At 42.0% G+C, this 9,496-nt stretch overlaps 1 protein-coding gene across 5 annotated transcripts in view; it reads right to left on the bottom strand.

Annotated features, from left to right (window-relative positions):
• Positions 1–1,515: 1,515 nt before the first annotated feature.
• UBE2E1 (ubiquitin conjugating enzyme E2 E1) overlaps positions 1,516–9,496 on the bottom strand; it is a 214,284-nt gene continuing 206,303 nt past the window's right edge. For all 5 annotated transcript variants that reach the window (XM_044066866.1, XM_044066869.1, XM_044066868.1 and 2 more), the window contains exon 6: positions 1,516–2,236. In XM_044066866.1, the coding sequence (XP_043922801.1) occupies positions 2,139–2,236 (98 nt within the window). In that variant the 3' untranslated portion in view covers positions 1,516–2,138. The remainder of the gene's footprint in view (positions 2,237–9,496) is intronic.

The following is a 9,496-nucleotide window of genomic DNA, read 5'->3' as shown; positions in this document are numbered from 1 at the left end:
ACTAACTGCTACCCCGGGGTGCCAGAGAAAAGCTGTGGTTAGTCTCTGTATTGGAATTGTTTTACAGTCTCCAGATGCCCTCGCAAAGCTCTAGGTGTGTATTGCAACACATCTGTGCTAGATCCTAGGCTCAGCTCCTAGTTAGGAGGGTAGTGTGGGAACCTTAGAATCAGGTGACTAGATGTGATGTCATTCTATACACAGCACTGAAATATATTGGTGAGGGATGTGCTATTGATGCTCAGCACCCTGTCTTGGACCAGACAACACCACTCACCCACTTCGTGCCTTGCTCTAGCAAGTAGGCAGGGAACAGTAATTCTTCAGTCAGAAAAAGTATAATGAGACTAGTTAAATATTGTTTTTTAAATCTGTTTGAATCTTTCCAGCTGTGTCATTTTTATATTTCCTGTGAATTGAAACTCTGGTGTTTACTGTAAATAGATGTTCAATATTTTCATGTTTTCTACTTTATTATTCATTAAATATATCTATACCTTTCATTGTGATTGGTCTTTTAAAAAATAGTTTAACCTTGGAGAGTAATTGCATTTATTTGGTGACACTGTGGGCTTCGTTCTCCTTTAAAATCTTATCACTAGGCTAATACTACCACATGTACAAGCATTAATTTTACTAAAAGTAACTGGGTACCCTGGTAAGAACCTTAAAGTAGCCGGTTGGTGGAAGTGAATCTACCTTATAGTCTGGGCAGAGGGGCATAGCTGGTAAATCTGTGCCAGCCTTTCCCAGGTGTGTGCATGTGAGAAAATCAAATTTCAAAGAGTGTGTGTCAGCTAATTAGAACAGAAACACAGAGCACTGGTTTCTGCAGAGAGAAAGGTGGAGACTTATTTGGGGCTTGGAGTGTGCTCTTAAGGAAAATTGTGTTTGGTGCAGACAGCTGCATCTGAAAATACTGTGTGTATCCATTTTTATTTTAAGTGAATGTTCCCCACTGGTGAGGACTGAGGCTTCTTGATTACTGGCCCAAAGGAGGGAAGTCACACCCTCAATGGACTTCCCCAGTCAACTCAAATCAACTTATTTCCTTCATTCCCTCATAAAAACTTCTGTAAGGTTGCTCCAATCATCCACCACCTTTTATGAGTTTGCACCAGATATGCTGGGGGGGGGGCGTTAGCTTCTCCTTTAAACTCTCTATGCAGCTGAGCTGCCAAGAACATACTTCACAATCTGTTTTGTGCTACTCTAAAAGCACTTAAGTACAACTACAGTAACATCCTTAGAAGGCAGTCAGCATGAATGTTAATAGTTTGCAAAATGATACAAGCCTTCTTTAAGCAAAGAAGCCAAGAGGACTTTCTCTTCAACACTTATGTTTAAGCAAATTTTAGACAGTACTACTGCTAATAAATTTCGTAACTTTTACTATAATGTTTCTTCCTAATATGAACATTGCATAGTCTATGAAACCTGCAAAGGAATACTATTTTAAAAATAAGAAAAGGGTCTCTCGTTATTTTCTGTGATTAATCACACTGCAGCACAAGATTTGTGAGGAGGTAATTTAATGGCACAGTAACAAATGGAAACTTCTGTAGTTAACAATACATAATTCAGCCACTGTCTGGCTAATAATTCTTAACAGTTTAACAGCTTAAAGCATTTAGTTAAGCAGTTATCCAGAAAAATTAAAATAATGAAAAACTTCATGGTTAAGAATTCTTTTCTGCAAATTAAGGGACTCAAAACAGTCTAACCATCACACTTTCCCCGGTCTCTTCAGGAGATGAAACATTTGTAATTTACACTTCCACAAAAAGAAAAATACATCTGTGTTCAGAAGACTTGCGTTGAAAACAAACAGTGGACCTGTACAAATAAGTGCCAGTGCAAGTCTATCAGCATGAAATCTACTCCATCACACAATAGCACATCTGTATTCTTTGAACTAAAAGGACTGATAGACACCAATTTCTGGCTTAATAAATTTTATTGCTGACACTGCATCTACTTAAGATATCTTAATTTAAAAAAAGTAAAAGAATTAATAAAATCTGTAAATAGAAACTCTGCCCACCCACCCCCATCCCACACACAAGTTTTCCCCACCCCAGCTCAAGCAGTTCTATCCATTGGAGACGAAACACCATTAGGACTTGTGAAAATCTGGATTATGTGGCAAATCTTTTGGTCCACTGTCTGGCTATTCGATCATGTTCTGCTCTGTTGGTTGTGTACTGCGTGGCAATACTTCCGACCAATGGGTCAGCTGCAAAAGAGAAAATAAACAATGCACAGTTTTACTTTACACACACAAATGTTGGTATGGGTGTGCTCCCTGATTAAAACATATGGTTACAGCTAAGTCAGTCCAAATTAGTCATTTGGCTAAAAGACACAAGGGACATGACACTACACAGTACCCTGTGAGACAGTAATGACAATGAAATTTGCTACTACATGCAGTGTTAACTGTATAGATATGCCTACACACAAGAAAGTACAGTTGTGCAAGTAAACTTAATAGATGCCCTAATGCCACTACTGCAATAGCACATGCTATTTAGGTTTTGTCCACTACCGCTGGCCAGTTTTATAAAGATTTAGAGTGCCCTCCATGTGCTCTGCCAGGCATTCAAGTGAGACTTCATATAAAAAGACAGGGAGCCAAAACCTCAGAGCTTTCTTGCCTCAAAAAGGTAGGCAACAGGCCAAAGGAAAAATGTTGGGAAATGTAAAACAAGGGTATCTACATTCACAAGGGTATATGCATCTTCACCCTAGTAATGCCAAAGGGGGGGGGGGGTTTGAGGGGACAGCTACTGGAACAGAGATCCAGTGATTAGTAAGTGTATTATGTTCAGCACTAGATCACTGCAGCAAACATAAGCTATCTGGAGTAAATTATCACAGCTCAGAATCTAGGAGAGGTCCAAGTAAAGCCTGTTCTGGGCTTATAAAAGAAATCCTTTGTAGTTAGTTTTACAAAACACTACAAACTGGATTACACTGCTCCCTCTAGAATACTTTTTGGAGTCTACCCTTTTCCAGAAAGTCATCAAGTCAAAACCTTTGTGGAAACTGCCCCAAACCCTGCCTGAAGTGTTCATTATGGTGATAAAGAAACTGCATTCTACAACCATCTAAAAATTGTCGGCTTTGACATTGGCTGCCTTTCCTTTAACCTTCATAAGCAGCAGCTTATCAGCTTTCCTAAAAACAGCTTTGTTTAGGTGAAGATAATTAATTTATCCCTTTTTTGGGAGGTCAGGAAAAAAACAGGGAAATTAATAGTGTGGCTTAAGGTGCAATTGGAGACCACTTTAGGCATAAAAAACAGATTTGTTCTTAAAGAAATCCTGCCTAATGGAAAATGAGGTAGGCTTAACTCCCCATAAGAGTTTGCAGGTCAGATGCTTTCCTAGCAGAAGTTGGAGCACTGAAAACTTAAATTTAAACTGACAAACTGGTTCATATGGAAGAGTAAGCTTTTTTCAAGCATAAAGACCCCAAGGAGGAGCCCAGTTTTCTAGATGGATGGATATGTAAAACACCTTTCAAAAACTCAACACAGGGCACAGGAATAAAGGAGGGATCCAATGGCAGACTAGGAGAAATGGCAAACAAATGAACCGTGAGAGTAAGAAAGGCCTGAGGCAACTCAGAGAGAGAGTCAGAGGCAGCAAAGTCTTAAAATGGGTCAAGGTTTTTGAAATAGCACCAACTAGAAAAAGCATGCCCCCTTTTCAGACAGGGTCAGGGAGTCATGTCAAGTTGTCACCATCTGTTTGGATTCAGTGTCACACTATCTTCTTCATACCCAAATGTTATGTCTTCTCACACAGTTCATCCATTTGCTTATGCTCTCACTTCCTCTCATCTTCCTGTATGCCCCAAAATCATTTTCAGACTGTTTTTTGCTTTCCTGAACATGTATCAGAACTACCATAATCTGTTCTTTTTGACCTTCTCTGCAATTGGAGCAACTTGTAATTCTGCTAGGATATCTTCATTTCTTCCAGAGTATGCATCCTACCCCACCAGTCTCAAGCACTTCATCTCCATCATCTCCATCATTTCTAGCTTTAACTGCTCTACCTTCACTGCACAGGTTTCTGTGCCATACAGTAGCATTGGTCACACCACTGTTTTGGACATCTTACTTCCAAAACTTTGTACTTCAAATTGCAGAGACCATAAGACCGAAGTTTTGAAACTTTGAAAACTAAATAAATTATGTTTTTGCAAGGGGCAAGCCCACCTACACTCCCCCCCCCCCACACCCCCTGCTAAATAAATATACCATCTCCAAAATTGCACCACAGTGGGGAAAACAGTATACAGCTCGTTCCGCGCTGTATGGTGATCTCCATTCAAAACATTTGAAATTTCAAAACTTCAATCTTATGGTCTTGGCCATTTGAAGTCCGAAGTTTAGAAACTTATTTAGAAAGGGATCCCTCTCATCACACACTACCCTGACACACTATGCCAGTTAGATGCATCCCCACTAACTCCAGTTTAGACTTCCCCACACTTCACTATGCCTCCCAGACGTTTGAAGCTGTTAACCTGTTCCACTATTTTGCCTCTATCTCAGATTTTCAGCTTCTTTTGATTTCACCCATTTGCTGCCATTACAGATGTGTTGTCTGTACTCAGTTTTATTTTGTGTGCCTTAAGTTTTGCATTCTGCTCCCTTATAACTTGATGTTTTTGTTCAGAATCTGCTAGTAGTGCCACATTATCTGCATATATCAGCTTTGTTGATCTGATGCTGCCATCTTTTATGGAAAGTGTATAATGACCATCTTTATCTTCAGTCTTTGCCTTGCAATCCGATACACAAGAAACTTTGTTCTATGTAATTACTGTACATAATTTGTCTCCTACTTTAAATATTTTGTATTTGTAACTATTTTGTATAGATTGCTGTATCTTTAACTGCACTTTGTTCTTTGGAGCTTTTCTCCCCAGGCCTCCACTGAAAAAGGGCTCCCTGGGCCCAGTGGTCTTCCCCGGTCATCAAACTGGAAATGAATAAATAAATACAACTTTGTGCCATCTGCCGAGTCCCCTTCCAGAAGCTGGTCAAGTGTGTTCCTGATGCATTTGTCTTTGCTACTGCAACTACTCTTAGACACAGTTAGCTTGGTCAGTTTTGTCTTCCCGCAATTCCACTTGAGTTTCTATCAGATTTTTCGGCCTCCCTCACTACCTGTTGCATGTCTGCAGGAATAAAAAAAAGTGCATAAAAGACATCAAAATTACACAATCCAGGCAGTCAACTGATGGGGTTTTCAGGTTGGGGTGTATCGACCAATTCCAGTCTTGAGTAAATTCAGCCTGTGGGAACTGTTCTTCACTAGTTTCAAGAGAACCATGGCTGCCTGGGTCAAAAGGGAAGTCACCAGCAGAATCTTTGGGGAGTCCTTATGGATTTTAAGAACATAATATCAGTGGAAAAAGGCATACGGGAATATTGCAGTCCATGGGAATAACAAGGCACCCATCTTCTAGACCTGTTTGCAAGAATCCTGGAGCTGAATGTCTTTAGCTGTCTGTTCCAAGAGAAGGAAAAAGTACAGTTTTGTACCTACCATAAATGTAGATGTCCGAACTGGATAGCATCTGCAGTCATAACAACTGGGGTTGTCCTGTCGTCAGGCAGCCCTGCAGTCGGCCGGATTCCAAAGTCCGGGTCCGGCTTCGGCTGATGTCGCACTCCACCCGACGTCATCTCTGTTGGTCTTCGGGTATAAAAGCATCAGCCGACGCCATTTTCCTCAGTGTTTCTTGCCCCAGATGCCAGTAGCCCTCTTGCAGGCTAAAATTTGGATAGATGCCAATGTTTCCAAATAGATAGAGGTAAACACAACAATAAGCATGTATGTACATATATACAAACAAATACACCATAAAGACTCCCCCAACAGCTAGCTATTAGGAGGGTAAACACCCTAGGAGTACCACAGAGGGGAAGGAGGGAGGGTAATCCTGACTGCAGATGCTATCCAGTTCGGACATCTACATTTATGGTAGGTACAAAACTGTACTATGTCCTTCATGGATGCATCTGCAGTCATAACAACTGGGTAGAATACCATAGCCAACTAGGGAGGAGGATAAAAGTAGATTATGGTGTGTTTAGGATCCCTTGCAGTACAGCAGTGGCAAACCCTGCTCGGGATCTGGAATATAGAGGCAAATTATAATGCTTGGCAAATGTATGCACGGAGGTCCAAGTAGCCGCCTCAATAATGTCTTTGGTTGCCACTCCTCGTAAGAAGGCTGTGGTAGTGGCTGTTGCCCTTGTAGAATGAGGTCTTATGTTCTGTGGAATTGGTTTTCCATGGAAGGAGTAACAGAATCGTATGCAATTTCCTATCCATTTGGAGATTGTCTGTTTGGAAATAGCTTTTCCTTCCCTTCCTGTTGCATATGCTACAAAAAGTTGGTCAGTCTTTCTGCTATTTTTTGTTCTGTCCAAGTAGTAGCGTAGCTGTCTGTGTACATCCAAGGTATGCAGTATTCTTTCCCTCTGTTTTGTGGGTTGGGAAAGAAGGTAGGTAGGTGGATTGCCTGGTTTAAAGACACTCTGGATACCACCTTGGGCATAAATGTAGGATTAGTCCTCATGGACACTCTATCTTGGTGGAAGATTAGGAAGGGTTGCACTGCCATTAAGGCCTGTAGTTCTGAAACCCTCCTTGCTGAAGTAATTGCCAGTAGAAAAGCAGTTTTCCATGACAGGTGTTGTAGGTCTGCTGTTGCTGCTGGTTCAAAGGGAGATAGTGTCAACTTTTCTAGCACAAAGTTTAAATCCCAAGCTGGTAATGGTGGTTTCCTTGGAGGTTTTACATTCTTGATTCCTCTGAGGAACTGCCTGAGCAAAGGGTGAAAAACAGGTGGATCAAAGCTGTATTCTGCTGAAATAGCTGATGCATGTATCTTGATGGAGGAGTAGGACAGGCCTGAATGAAGAAGTTCGGCCAGATACTCCAGAATGTTAGGCATATCTATGTTTGACACATCTTTTCCTCTTTCCGTACTCCAAATGACAAACCTTTTCCATTTTCCAGCATAGTTCCTTCTTGTTGAAGGTCTGCGTGCTTCAAGAATAATGTCTTTAACTCTTTGGGAAAGTTCTGGATTAGCTGCTGCTATGTGATGTTCCATGCAGTCAGTTGCAACGTTGTTAGGTTTGGATGTATGATGCTGTAGTTGTTCTGAGTTAACATCAAAGGCATCAGGGGTATTGGCCACATATTGTTCCGAGACATGCTCCTCAGTAGTGGGTACCAGTGTTGTCTTGGCCAGTTTGGAGCTATCAGGATTATCCTTGGACGTTCTTCCTTGATTTTTAGTAGTACCTTGTGTATCAAGGGAAGAGGTGGGAATGCATATGCTGTTAGGCCTTTCCAGTTGAAGGAGAGCGAGTCCACTTTCCATGCTAGTGGGTGGAATGTCCTTGTGCAGAATTTTTTGAGCTGGTGATTGAGAGGTGATGCGAATAGGTCTATCTGTGGCATTCCCCATTTCTTTGAGATGGTCTTGAAGATGTCCGGGTGCAGCTTCCATTCGTGGGCATCCGAAGTGGTTCTGCTTAATATGTCTGCTAGAGTATTGTCTTTCCCCGGTACAAATATTGCCTGTAACTGGATGTTGTAGCTGAGTGCCAGGGTCCACAGCTCCAAGGTCATTCTGCATAGGGGTATGAATGAGTGCCTCCCTGTTTGTTGATGTACCACATGACTGTGGTGTTGTCTGTCCTTATCAACTGGCCCTCTGAGAAATGGTTTGAACTTTTGGATTGCCAGTTTTACTGCCAGCATTTCTTTTAGATTGATGTGCAGGTGAAGTTGATCCTGTGTCCACAATCCTTGCACGCGTTTGTCCAGCATGTGGGCCCCCCATCCTAGGTCTGAAGCGTCTGTTGTGATGGTCTGGCTTGCTTGACATCTGCGAAAGGGTAGGCCTGGGTTTGACTGGCATGCCTGAGCCCACCATAGGAACTCCTGTTTTAAGCATGGAATTAGTGGGATTTCTGTTTCTAGACTGTGTCTGTGTTGGGACCATAAATTCTTTAGGTACCACTGTAGTTTCCTCATATGTAGTCTGGCAAATGGAACCAAGATTATGCATGATGCCATGAAGCCCAAGGCCTGCAGAACTTTTCTTGCTGTTAACTTGTTCAGTTTTGTTAGTGCCAAGAAGTAAAGAGGAAGTTATTTTTGTTTTTCTGTAGTCAGGAATGCCATTTGTTTTACTGTGTCCAATTCCGCGCCCAAGAATGTCCTTGTTTGGGATGGTATCAGCCTTGACTTTTGTAAATTGACTGTGTATCCCAGTGCTTGTAGCAAGTAAATGACCCTTTGTAAATCTGTTGTCAGCTTGCTTTTGTTGTCCCCTTGTAGCAGGCAGTCGTCCAGGTATGGGTAAATTTGAATTCCCTGTAGTCTGCAATGGGCGATTACTGATGCCAGGCATTTTGTGAATACTCTGGGCGCAGTAGATAAGCCAAAGGGCAATGCTGAGAATTGATAGTGCTCTGATCCTGCAAGAAATCTGAGGTATCTTCTGCAGATTGGTCGAATGGGGACGTGCAGGTATGCCTCCTTGAGATCTAGAGTTACCAGCCAAGACTCCTTGCCCAGCATGGGAAGAAGTTGCTGTAGGGTCAGCATTTTGAATTTTGGGACAATGATGTATGTATTTAAGGTGGACAGGTCGAGAATTGGTCTCCAACTTTTTTCCTTTCTTGGAACTAGGAATAGTCTGGAATAGAACCCCTTTCCTTGCTCTGCTGTTGGCACTCTTTCCACAGCTCTCATGTTTGCTAACTCCATTATCTGGCGTAGAGCCTCTGTTTTTTGATTTGGAGGTAGATTTGGCATTCCTCTTTTGACTGGTAAAGTGTGGAAGTGAAACCTAACCTTGATCTATGGTTTGTAAAATCCACTTGTCTTTTGTTATGTAGTGCCAGTTCTTTGAAACTAAGGTTAACTTTCCGCCTAGAGGGGCTGCTGTTTGTTCCCTGGTAGGCGGATTTAGGGTTAAGTCACTGTGGTTGTGCTGATGTAGTGGCAGTGGCTGTGTCTGTGCCTCTGTTGTTACCTTGCCACTGTCGTCCTCTGTAGGCACCTCCTCTGGATTGGTTTCTGCCTCTGGAACGTCTATTCCTGCCCCTTTGAAATTTTGTGGAGTCAGGAAAGGACCAATTTTTGGCAGGCCAGTTCCTGCTAAACCTTGGGGGTTGAACCTGCAAGAAATCTTTAACAGTTTGAACAGATTTTGCCTTTTCTTCCATTTTCTTCATAACCTGCTGGGCAGGTGTACCAAACAAACTTGTCTTGTCCATAGGAGCATCTAGCAACTTAGCTTTAACATGATCCGGTAAAGCTTGTTCCTTTAGCCATGCATGCCTTCTTATCACTGTGCCAGTCATGGCTGATCTAAATGAAGCCTCCAGTGCATCATAGCCACATTTTAAGGAATGGTTGATAACCTGTTGTATGTTATTTACCAT

This window comes from Protopterus annectens, chromosome 3.part1 (genome assembly GCF_019279795.1).
Source record: "Protopterus annectens isolate FY-2018-M chromosome 3.part1, PAN1.0, whole genome shotgun sequence".
In the NCBI taxonomy this organism is placed as follows: Eukaryota; Metazoa; Chordata; order Ceratodontiformes; family Protopteridae; genus Protopterus; species Protopterus annectens.
The sequence above is the reverse complement of the archived record's forward strand: the minus strand, read 5'-3'. Positions and strand labels throughout refer to the sequence as shown.